The sequence below is a fragment of the Astatotilapia calliptera genome, chromosome 10, assembly GCF_964374335.1.
Source record: "Astatotilapia calliptera chromosome 10, fAstCal68.1, whole genome shotgun sequence".
Lineage (NCBI taxonomy): Eukaryota > Metazoa > Chordata > Actinopteri > Cichliformes > Cichlidae > Astatotilapia > Astatotilapia calliptera.
This window is the reverse complement of record NC_137431.1, coordinates 24,433,018-24,446,434: the sequence shown is the minus strand read 5'-3', so window position 1 is coordinate 24,446,434 and position 13,417 is coordinate 24,433,018. Positions and strand designations below refer to the sequence as shown.

Genomic DNA, 13,417 nt, shown 5'->3' with positions numbered 1-13,417 from the left:
ATAAAGTGAGTGTAAAAAAACATATATCATCACATTTGTTGCTAAGTTGGTTGTGGTAGTGTGATGGTCTGGGACGGCTTTACTGCTTCAGGATCTAGGGAACTTGGTTTAATTCTTGGAGCCATCAGTTCTTCTCTGTACCACAAAATAATGAATGAGAATGTCCGGTCATCAGTTCATGCAATGAAAGTCAAGCACACTTCCACTGCAGGACGGTGATCCAAAACACCACCAACACCAGCAAGTCCACCTTTGAACGGCTGAAAACAAGAATAATTAAATAAAACAACAAAGGTTATGGAGTTTCCTAGTCAAAGTCCAGACTTGAATCCAGTTGAAATACTTTAACATGAGCTTAAACAGGCCGCTCATGCCCTAAAACCCTCCAGTCTGGCTGACAAATGCAAAAAACGAAGGAATCAAGAAGGGGGTAGATAATTTTTTACGGTATTCTCTGCACTCATCGGTGGCCACTTCAGTCGTTTGCCTTCAAGTGGAGAAAAATTTAACTTGTGGGACCCTTGTGTTTAGTGTCATCAGCTGTTCTTATGGCCGTTGAAGTTGCCAGATGTAATGGACTTTATATGGCCTTCTGTCGTTATGTCAGTTTGAACTGCTTCCTTTGTGGACTGATATTGTAAATTCCTCTCCTCTTCTTTTGGTGCAGCCTTTTAGATGTTGAGCTATTTTTAATTCCAAGCTCTTTTGGTGCAGCAGTGTGCTGTGGCCATTTATGTACCAAAAGTTCTGCTGATTTTCAAGGGATTTGTTTAGAAAATAGATGCTACCAGTGCACATAGATAAATAAATAAATAAATGGACAGACACGAACGCTTACTCAAGGAATACACCTGGTGCAAATCGATCAGGTCACTCCTGTGATGTCTTTTGCACAGCACCATGTATTATATATGGAGTCTTTTATTTCAAAAGCTCACACTACTGGATACTCACTGCTGCTCTGGTTTCTGACTTCGTACCCTCTTTACATGTTCCGTGCAACTTAACATGGCTTCCATAAAAATATCAAATGCTATTTTAAGCAATGCAATGTTTCAGAAAAGCACTGTGGTGCATCTGGTATACACTGAGTTGAGCTAGTTGTGGAATTGGATCCAGTGTCCGGATCAGAGTTGGAAGATGACGTAACCACAAAGATTATAAAGTTAATTTCATAGAGATTTTTTATGAAACTGTTTGCCTTCCTTCCCATCCATCCATCCGTCCGTCTATCCATCCATCCAATTTCTGTTTTCTGTTTTCCTCCAGTGAGCCGCTCTGTGCACTTCTTTTCAACAGTAGCCTTTCGATCACCAGCCCACAATAATTTCTACCTCCCACTTCTGTAGATATCATCGTTCTCAAGCTTGTGAAATACTGACTCTTTTGCCTTCTGTCATTTGATGAGGTATTGTTGAAGTCTGTATTAAAATTTCACTCGGATTGTGCTTTGGGCAAAGTCTAAAACTGGGTGCACTCTTTTTAAAGTCAGTGAAGAGACTAAATTTTAGAATGGTGCATCAAATTAAGGAGATTCAGTTAAGATAATCGCATTACAGAATATTCTGTTTTCTAATAAAACACTGTTGAGAATTTCATGTCACAATAATTCAAAACGTTTCATCATTTGATTCTACTCTAATTTTAATGTGCTCCCTTTTACTTGTGTGAATGGTGTCTAGGTCAAAACAATGAGGAAATAAAACTGAAATGTAAAAGGACTTTCTGATGTTTGGTGGGCTATCTTGTTAGCAAGTCATTTCAAACTAGAATGCGTCATAACATGATTACAGTTTGTGGGACACTGAAATTTTGAGGCTGTTCAAACAGTGGTTTGGTACAGACGGGTGGTGGAAAAAAAATCAAACCCTTGACCTCTAAAGTGATGGCGTTATGCTCTCTGTGTACCATTGGCCCACTCACTCGCAGAGACTCATAGAATCATGGCACACAGACACGTGGTATGTCATGGTTCAGCGTCTCATTTCACACTTTAAATTAGCTGGAGGAATGTGGAATATTTTCTCTTCTTACCTACACTTAGCTACGTAGACATTGTTTGAAACACAAATTAAGTAATCTAAACAAAACTTTGCATAATGTGTGTCTGTCAGCTTATTTTGTGTTTCCTGGCCTACTCGCATGGCTTCTCATGTCCCACTCCTTCCCCTATAACCCTGATTCGATATGTCTTTATCTTCTTGCTGTGCACCTCACCACCTCCACTGTTCCATCTTCGGACTTATCCTCTAAGAAAGACATTCGACTTCTCTGCTTTGTGGCCTGATATCTTAGTGGTCTCATAGAAGTAGGAAGGGACAACTCTCTGAGTTGCATTGTTGAGCTTTCCCTAGGAGCTCTTCTACGTGCGCAGCATCAAATTTTTCTCACACACACGCACAATGTACAGTTTTACATCTTTAAATTCATTGCCGTCTTTCATCGTAGATTTTTTTTTACTTGGTTTTCTATTGGCATTTCATCTCAAGTTCCCTTGTTTCTTTTCACATTTGTTTTATTTTCTGGTTTAAACCCTTGTTTCTGTATTTGTTTCTTGCAGTATTTGGCCTCACTCCTTCTCTGTTCTCTCACTCCTTTTATTTTTTTTATTCATGTATATCCCTCCTGAGCTTGATACAGGAAACTTCCCTGTCAGCTGATCCATAGCTCGGTTAGCAGGGATGATCGATCAGAGGAGCTCCTGAATTCCCCAGAGTGTCAATTACTAACTTACATATACGTTAGGAGCTATTTTGGTAAAAAGGAAGGGAGTGTAGGAATCATTAACTAGCTAATGTCATGACAACCTTTCCCAGTCAGCCGGGGCAGAGTGGGCACTGCCTGTGGATATGCAATTTGTCTGGGTCATTTGAGAACAGGACAGAGCATGGGAGGCGTTTTTTAAAACCGATTTTTATAGGGTCCCACAAAAGGCAGAAATAATGTTCATAGTTAAAATAAACATGTGTGTAATTCATTATCCTGGGACTGGATGTTTTTAAAGTGCACTTTGAAGTGGCAACTGAGGCTTAATCGTTGGCTAGATTTTTAGCTCTTTTTACTCCAAGCACAAATAAATAGTTATATATTTTCCTCCCCAAGGTCAAAATTGACATTGTTCTGAAATTACAAAAGTAAATGAAAAAACAAAGAAAAAAAAGCTTATACATTGTCAAACTCACCAAAATTTAAACCATAAAAATAATAGAAACACAAAGTTTTCTCGCTTTGTTCCACATTTTTCCATTAAATTCAGGGATTGATTGCCTCTATGTGATGACATAGTTAAGGTTTTTTAAACCAATTATAGATGTTGCATTAAGCAACAGTAACCAACCAACAGCAAACTCTGCTAATATGTATTTTTTCTAAGGCACAGCCCATATTATTTCTGTATTTTTGTTGGAAAAGTTTAAAAACTATTTACAATCTCAGTGCATGCAAGCAAAATGATTCACTTCTGGCTACCTTACCCAGAATAAGGGCATGTCCCAGATATCTGCGCTGGAGTAAAACTATTAGTTTTATACATGTATACTGATGATAATACAGAGATGTACTGGGCCATATTTCACAAAGCAGGTGTAATGTAAACTCTGAGTTTGTTAACCTTGAAATTAGGGAACCTCTGGGTTTCTGGATTAATCAGTCGCCAGTGTAAGAACAGAGACTGTGATTACATCACAGATTTATTATCAGCTCAGAATCAAATCAATAGGCTGCATCTTTCTAACTCTGTAACTCTGTGGACAGAGCAGCTAAGTTGTAAGCCAATTCCCTAGTACTGAAACATGTAGTGTCAATCACTGTTTAAATAAAGCTTATATATATGAAGCTTTAGACATATAACATACTAATCAACTACCAACCACTCGTCATGTTGGAATGATTGACACTGATGGAAAAATGTCTGTCACAGTTGGCGATTGGAGATTATGTGAACATTTGAGGGAATATTTGTCTGAAATGACTAAAACTGGACTAAATGTAGTTTAAAGTGGTTTTTAAAAGCAGGCTGCAGACAGTTTGATTGTATTCTGACTGGATTTCATGTTGAAATATGCTGGCATGTTGTAATACACTTACTAAATCAAGCAACATTTTAAAAGGTCCGATGTCTGAAAATTCAAAGTGAAAACCTCAGCATATTTTCCACTGAAAATCCCCGAAATGAGTCTTGCTGGGTTTAAATAATATGGCAGGCCAACAGAAAACACATCTTTTCTGTTCGATCGATATTTCTCTTTGGTTTCTATTGATACACATTCATGTTCATTAGTCAACTGTATTAAAATGGAGGCTCTTCTCTCTTTTGTTGTCATGGTGAGTCGTGTTATCGGAGCTCCATTAATAATGGCTTTCTTTCTCTACTCACGGATGAGTTTAAGTCAGGGTCAACATACTTAGAATTGATTGAAACAACTCTGTTGAGTCTTTCTGTTTATAGCTAGGCTCTGAGTTTGTTCAGAGTGTGTTCTGTAATAGGTCCATGGTCTGATTCAACTCCATAAACAGGCTTAGGTCTTGGAACAATACACCTCACCTAATATGATCTAAGATGTATTCTACATGCAGGTCAAAAAAGAAAACAGAAATCATAAAACACAAAATGTAAAACACTGACCCTTTCAGCTATCAGAACTTAGTGACTCTGATATTCAGATTTATCTTTCTTAATCCTTTCTTAATTTAGCAACTGGTGAAAGAAAAAATGTTTTCTTTTTTTAAATTTATATGCATGCATGTTTGCAGTACCTATCCATCCTAAATTATGAATTTTGTCACGGAAACTCAACACAAACTCCATTTGCCTTACTCACACGTGCACATTGGATGCCTGTGTTGAATGTAGTGCGTTGTCCTCCTGTAGACTAGTCCACAAATTTAAGAAGGCTCACTAAGGGTATTGTCTTCACTTCACTTCACTTCATTTTAAGCATATGTTGTATTGGAGAAAATGATGTTTAAATATACTGCTTTATCCGTATCATTACCTGCTCAGTCTTAGGGAGTTTGGGGGCCTTGATACATGAATTTGGGTCCAGTTTAAATCAGATTTTCCAGCAGATGTTGTGCCTGAGTATCACATTTCAGTTCTAATGTTGCTTTAGTTTTTACCTCTCAGGAAGAAAAGGCTGATGGGATATTGTCGTCACCCCAGCATGCAGGCTTGGCATAGACACCCAAGTTTGTTCAGGCCATAACTTGAGAAAGAAGCACCCTAGGATTTTCAAACTGATATCATGGGTGCAAGTTCAGGTGTTAATGGCCTCCAACTCAAGGTCAGAGGTCAGGTTTTCTAAAAATCTTGTGAATGCAATAAATCAAGAACAAGGTGACGTAGGGTTTTGAAATTGATACCTTAGGTGCATCTAGTATTTTATTATTATTATTATTATGTTTTGGTACTTCATTACCTTTTTTTATGTACAGTGGTCCATCGCTATAACGTGGTTCTCTCGGCCCCGCTGTTTCGCAGATCTATTTTGGTGCAATTTTGCTCTTCCTCTTACAGCGCACATTGTGTTGTGCGTCCTGATTGGCTGTAGACCACTGTCAATCAATCTCATGCCGTGTCTCCTGCACGAATGCATTCAGCTTGTCAAATTTACATAAATCTTCTATCGCTAGCAGTGTGACTCTGAAGTGCTGTACGGTATGTTTGTAAGTTTTTTCCCCAACAAACACAATAATGTCGACGAAACAGGTGCCTTTGGTTTCTATAATACTGGACTTATTTTTCTACAAAGGTTTGAACTTTGAGAGTGTTTAAACAAGAGAACAGTGTGAAAATGTTCTAGCCTGTCTGAGAAAAGTGTATGAAGTGTGTAGCGAGGGGTTTTACAGCCTTAAAGCATCTATAATAATTGTAAAAATTAAAGCTGGCTACTTCGCAGATTTCACCTATCGCGGGTTATTTTTAGAACGTAACTACCGCAATAAACAATAGAACAATGTATAGACTTATTTTGTGTGCATCACTGTATGTATCGTTTGTACTGAGTGATCTTGGGCAAAAGAGATTTAAAGTCTCTAGAGTGCTGTGTGGGTTTTTTTCTGGTTAAATTACAGTCAAATTAAAAAACAAAAGTAATTCTGGGGTCTTATAATGTGAAACCGTGGCTTTGATCCTGATCTGATAAATTAATTCAGCTCTGCCTTTTAACAAGTCCCTGTTAGTCGATGTGCAAAAGTGACCATAGTAACACCTCATGCCAAATGGTCTGTCAACACAGGGGGGACCTGTCTGATCAAGCAGCTTCACAAGTTGCTGAAGGTGTTGTGAATGAGGAACAGCATTGCTTTTCAAAGCAAGAGTGCTGAAAAGTGGGGTCTGCCTGTGAACATAAAACCAAAGTTGCAATGTGTGACTGTCATCTAAAGCTCATTAAAGGTGTCTATTTCCTTTAACTCTTCAGAAGCCAACTTTCAAGTATCTAAAGACTTTAATTACAGCTTAAAACATTTAAAAAAAATTCATTAATGACTCATTTCCATTGGAAAATGACATTAAAGCAATCATTATGATTTGTAATTATTATTATACACCAATTTTTCCCCTTGCACACAAAGGCAGAGGTTTTTCTGTCTCTTCTTGGTCTCTTGACTGTAATCTCAGCAGGTTGAGTAAGGATGGGCTCAGAATTAATTTCACGGTGTCACGATTAATTTCACAACTAGTCCGTCTTTCATAGGTCTTTTTTTTTACCATGGTGTTTCTGACAGACATTAAAAGTGATGACTAATATATCAGCCGCAATGTTAAAAGTTTAGATTGACCTCATGTGATGATGTTTGGCAGAAACATCTAAACACAGCCGCCGATGGATTGACGGTGCATTTTCTATTTGATTTGGTTTGCAAACAGCAAGGTAACTGCCTTGCTTTAGGGCTTCGAAGGTTATCTTTTCACCGCTGCCATATTGCTTTCTGACAGGATGGATTGAAGGTATTCATTCCAAAACGAGATAAAAACAGTGCTATCTAAAATTCACCAACCTATACCTGATGTAGTCCTCAAACAGAGATTTAAGTACACAAACACAGCATACTAGTGCAACCAGTTTTCTTATTTTCCCCTTTTCCTCAGTACGCAGTTAGTTCTTATAGCAAGAATTTGTCTGTGGAATTAAACTGATTACAAACTTGGAGTTAACAGCCTCAATATGCAGTTATGCTGAAAAGAAAGAACATCCTAATCCATTTTCTGGTTTTATCTATTAGGACATATCACGTCATCTGGTCTTTATTAAATTTCAAATTATTTAAAACCAAACTCTAGTGGACAACAACTCGTGACAAATAACAAAAACTGCCAAAATGAAGAAATAGAGTCTGAAAAACTAATACACACCGTGATTTAGGAGCTTGTGGAGACGCCTTTGGCAGCAACAAGTTGCAGCAATTGTTTTTCGTATGATTTTATCAGTATCTCGCATTGATTTGGAGGAAAATTTGCACACTTTTGTTGTGCACAGCTCTCTTAAGGCTACAGGACGTCAGCCAGGTTAAGGTTTGGACTTTGGCTCGGCACTTGCATCACCTTGATTATTTTTTGTTTTTAGCTGATTTGCTGCTGTGTTTGAGGACCAGATCTTTGATATTATATCTTGATAAGGAAATCTACGAGTGTGTGTTAAGTCAGTTACTAGACTACAGTTTATTGCTTGTATAAACTGTAGCTGTTCTGCACATAATTCATATTAATTACATTTCATAAATGAACATGGAGACTTTTTAACTCTACCCTTAAATAATGTATTGATGGTTGCGTCTGTCTTAAGAGTGAGCATTCATTGCATAAACACACAGCAAGCTACACAGGTCTTGCTTCCAATGCACTGTATTAAATTCAGTGTGAGCAGTGGTCTACTTGAAATTCACTGTACCACCTGAAATCACCCCTCCAAGCCATGTCAGATCAATGCATTTCATCCCTCATCTGTCCACATGGCACTCAAAGCCTGTTCTGCCACCCAAATTACTGATCTGCTGAATTATAACTTTGTTGGACCTGGCAGTGTACTGTACCCAAGGCATTCTGAAATATCACTGACAGACCGAGCTGTCAGCATGGATATATCTATCATCTGGAGAGCTATGTGAAACAGACAGCTAATATCCCGGGGTCTTTTACAACAGGGTTTGTCACAGTCGGATTCCAGACAAGCAAGTTCCCCAAGAAACATTTCAAAGTCTCTTAGCCATCTCGTTGAAGTCTGTTTGGACAATGAAATATTGTTCCTGGTGGATGTCAAAATGGCGATTTGTTGTGATGCTGGCCTCACCACTGTTATTCAGTCAGGAATTTAGGAGTGTTCTAGTCTTTTTCTTCATGTAGGTCTATGTGTTATGATACTGCATGTTATGATAGATTGAATACATGGAGAGGAAGCTGAAGTTAGGAAACTTTAATCATTTTTTTTCTCTACAAGCATTCGGATAGCTGTGATAGCAAAATGTCAGGTGTGTAAAAATATGTCATCACACTAAGTTTAGTTTATTCTTAATCAGTTCCTCAACATTTTTTTGGATCTAAAAGAAGCTCCATGGCAGGCAGATACTTTCAAGTTTGTAATGCTTCACTAATTTTAGCAGCTGCAATAAATAAATGACACTACTGTCAAAGTCGGGCAGTAATGTGCTGAATAACAATTACACTAGAAACCACTGTTAGATGCCACAGAACATGAAAGAGAATATCCATAAATCTATTGTTCGCTAATATTGGTAGAAAAAGTAAATGAATTGCAATGGTGTCTAAATAAATGTTGCTTTTACATAGGTCAGGAAGTCTAATGGACTCAAATTATTCCTTATATTTAACTATATTAACTACCTTATATTTAGCAATGTTTAACAATTAAAATATGCTAATTAGTCTGTAATATTATGTGATTGCATTTGGTCTTTAGCGTCATCAGGGATTCCAGTAATAGTATTTTTTGTGTGTTTTCGCATCAGTGTATCCTCAGTGTGATACCCTTTCTATAACTATTTCAGTGCTGCAAAGTCATGTAACAGGATCAGTTGATAAAATCGTGTGTGTGTGTGTTACACATGAGGTGATTAGCTGATTGTTGCTCTCAGTTGGCTCCACTGAGATTTTTGTCAGGTATCTGTGTTACTTACATTTATTGAATTGTTTCCTGAGCCAGTATTGACGTGGGATCACGTATCATGTCAGTTGTGACTCAAATGAATTGCAGATACACATAATATCTTTTGGCAGCAGGCATACATGCATCAACTTTAAACCGATACAAAAACTGGAAAGCAAATGATGAGGTGGTGTGGTGCAATACAGGCCACACAATATATTTAATGGTTTAAAATACATGTTTCGTGTTATAACATATCCCATGACCCAGACTACATTTAAGACAGTACAAAGTATATGATGAAGCTTTTGGATTCAAAGTCTTACTGGGACCATGTAGATTTGGTGCCTGGCCACACATCTTGGCGACAGATACTATTTATAGCGCCAGCAGGAACAGAGAAGAATAATTCTTAATTTGCCGTAAAGGTGAATTGAATTGGACGGCCATTTCAATGAACATAAATTTCCCTTAATGAGAAGAATGATATTTGGCTGGCTGCGTGTCCTCTGATATGTGGCCTTTCTTCATACTGCATATCCTTCACAGCCGGACAGCTGTTTATCCTCCTCGGTCCACTTGTAATGAGATGAATGCTTAGAAATGTGTTCAGCTTGGCTATAGTTCCAATTCATCAGCACTCATTCAGATTTGTGATTTTTCTCGTTATTTCTCCATCTTCCCCTTTTTCTCAATCCTTTCTTCTTACTGTTGTCTCTTTCTCTGCCAACCGCAAATTATTTTCCTTCATGCTCTCATTTGAACAGAGGTTGTCCAGCTGAGCCTGGCCGAGGACCAGCGAATCAGCGTCTCCACAGTAACAGTGGGCCTAAGTGCAGTCCTCACCTGCGCCATCCAGGGGACGCTGCGCCCACCAGTCATCTGGAAGAGGAATGGCATCATCTTAAACTTCTTGGACCTGGAGGACATCAATGTGAGTTCATGTCTTTTTCCTTGGTTGATGTAATTATTTGTGGTTGTTGGTGCGCAACTGCAAACTACACAACTACAAAGTCAAGTTGCTGGTTCTTTATGGCTATAAGCAGTTAAAAACTGAGGTTGTTTGATTTTTATTGGCGGATAAGGTTTTGTACATAAACTGCTTGTGTAAGTCGGGTATTATATATGGAAGCCGTTTCCACCACTAAAAAAAAAAGAATCCATAAGTCAAAATTTTGAGTTGTTTTCTTGAAATTTTGATTTATTAACTCGAAATTTCGAGTTAGCGCTGCCAATCAGTAATCTATGTGAATGACGTCATTTCCTTGTTACCCGGAGGCTGCAGCCCTCAGCTACAAATGCTACAGCTAAGCTACCAGTATTATAGCCAATCATGAATGCACAGATTGCTGAGTATTTTCAGCGTTGCTTCACAAATGATGAAATCCTTGTGTCATTAGCTGAATCACATGGAGTTGCTATCAGCAAACGTACTCTCAAAAGTGCCAATTTGTTACAATCTGGTTTTGAGTGCGCATTCCTTTGTGCCATATCCTTCCGGGTAACAAGAAAATGACGTTATTCACGTAGATTACTGATTGGCAGAGCTAACTCAAAATTTTGAGAAAATAACTCAAAATTTTGAGAAAATAACTTGAAATTTTGAGTTATGGATACTTTTTTGTTTCTTTTTTAGTGGTGGAAACGGGCTTCCATAATTATAAGCTGTTGTAGTAGAAGCAAGCAAAAATTTACCACCTACTTTTCATCTGCTTTGTTTCTTCTGACCATAGATACAAATATTTGATTCTTCAACTGCCAGTTAATTAAATGTCTTTACTATCTATAGTTGCCAACTTTCTGTTTGCTGTGTATCTACTGTTGAAAATGAGGTTGAGAGTTCTATGAGCGATCTGTGTAAATATAAAAACATATTAGTAAAACTGTGCTGGTTAAAATTCCCAGGCACTCATGAGGAAACTCTCTACAATTACATAAGTCCTGTAGTTACTTTATAAAACATATTTATCAGTCTTGACATCGACTTAAATAGAATGCACACGCACAACCTTAAAGCATGTGAGCGTGTTTGTCTGCCAAAGGTTCTTCTGAGTGGACCGCCTAATTAATATTTGGTAAACTTCAGCAGCATGGGGGCACAGTCGGGGGGCTCTTCACATGGATTGAAACCAGAAAGTCTATTAACACTTTTTAAAATTAGAAAATCACATCGCTGCTGTAAAAGCGTTAAGAGTTCTGGGAGTTTTTCAGTTAGTCTCTAATCACTAGCATATTGTTTTCTTTTTGTATTCACACACTGCTTGTGATACTTATAAAATGCTCATCGGGGATCTGAAATGATGGAAGGTGTGCAGAGAATCCCGTGCTCTTCATTTAACGGAACCTCTTATCACGCGACCCCACCTAATAATCCACCAGCATCTGAGAAACCAAAACAGGGCAGGACGGGGACAAAAATCAAGGAGAGGAATTAAATAAAGAAAACAACGATTCCCTCGCACCCTCCATGAAATGGTGCAATTATACCTCGCTCAGTGCTTAATGAACTATGTCGCCATGCTCCTGTTTAGACACATCTGCACAGGTGACAGCGCAGTGCCGGCCTTGCTTTATCCACAACCGGATCACAATTCACTAATTGCATGTTAATGAGCAGCCTTGTTGGTCCGCTGTGATGATGAGCGGATAAACAATGTCAAGTGTTGAGGTGGAGACTGGAGGAGAGGTGATGGCAACAGAGGTCCCTTGGGGTTTTTGACCGGGCATAATGAATTTTCACAGAGCACAGTGATCTAAATGGTGGGAGAGGAAGCTTGAGTTTGTTTGGCTTCCTTTTTAGTCACTCAAATCAAACTTGAAGCTTAAAAACTAAATCCCAGAATTAATGAAAGGGATAACCTCTGCGTGTGGAGCTTCTTAATATTTTGTGTTATTCTGCACACACTGGATGTCGGTGCCAGAAAGAACAAGAGAAATTGCATACTTAATGCAACGTGCCAAGTTTTTGTGGCCAACTGGTCAATTAAGCTAGTTTGGACAGCCATCTCTGGAGATTAAGTGACTTCCTGGCTAAACGAAAGATAAAGAAGCCATTAAGTAATGAAAATGTAGGCATCCAAATAAATTAGTTCATAAAGGGCTAAAGGTAAATATTCAAGTTTATGCTAGGATTTTGTATCTCATTGATGCAGGGTATATTTCATCTCAACATGTGCACATGTTCTTGCAATTTATACAGGACTATAATAGAAATCTATGTATTTAATATCCATATGCAGGGCAGCTTTGAATAGATTTTCCAAGGCAAACTTCCCTTTAAACCTCATATGTAAGAACAGTTAAATTGCATCAAAAAAGGGCAGGGTGTTAGAAACAAACACAGATCTATTGTCTTTTTGAGACTTTTTATTTTTATTGTGTAGCATTTTGTACAAGTTGATTTGGACCACAGTGGTTCTGTGAGGTGACCAGCGAAAGGAGGGACGGGACATTACTCTCCTGTCGAAGTCCTTTCACCACACCTTTCTCTCCTGTTGAGCTGCGCAGAATGGAAACAGGATTGTTTTCAGAAGTTTTATTTGATAGTTTTTGAAGTAGTCCTGCTCTCTGGCATATATAACCTCATTGAAACCAGAAAGCTGAGCCTCTATCACAGTCAGTCTATTCTTCTTCTTTTTTTTTTAGCTTTGCCCATATTTTTCTCTTTCCGTTGAGCTTCTTTCTCAGTGCTTTCACCAGCGATCACAAAAAAGGCATTTCACATTTTGTGCCCCCAAAAAGTAACGCACTGTGTATATGGGTGGATTCAGTTTTCAGTTCATATGAAGTGCTGCGATAGGAAACTGATTATTGGGAAATGAAATTAGCTATATTTCATCAAAAAAAAGTTAATAGAGAGCTTCCATATGCATTGCTAACATGTATTAAACAGATATAGAAGCAGATACTTACTTCTACTACTACTATAGTACTACTCGGCTCTATTCTGTATATCAAGGTAAATTAATGATGATTATCATTAGAGAACAAACCAAAGGAGACTCTGATTTAGTTTTGCATGTGAAAGGAATAATTTCCGCGAGTGATTTAAGATCTATTAATTTGAATGTGGCCACTGACCATCTTTCTGTGTAACTCTGGGACTGCTCTTATTATTCAAGTGTGTAATTTTCCTTGAATAGTAATAAAACCCTGTAATTTTTCTCCAACACCTTTTTTTAATTCTGTGTCCATGTGTCATCAGCACATTTCACAAACTCAAAGATTAACGGCTAATACAATTACGTTATGATGAGGTTTGCAGGCCAGGTCTCTCCCATTTATTCTTAGGCAGTAATAGCACCAGCTACCCAGAG

General features: G+C 38.1%; 1 protein-coding gene across 2 annotated transcripts in view; it reads left to right on the top strand.

Moving 5' to 3' along the window:
- fstl4 (follistatin-like 4) overlaps positions 1–13,417 on the top strand; it is a 221,494-nt gene that overhangs the window by 170,271 nt on the left and 37,806 nt on the right. For both annotated transcript variants that reach the window (XM_026182327.2, XM_080307263.1), the window contains one exon: positions 9,869–10,035. In XM_026182327.2, the coding sequence (XP_026038112.1) occupies positions 9,869–10,035 (167 nt within the window). The remainder of the gene's footprint in view (positions 1–9,868; positions 10,036–13,417) is intronic.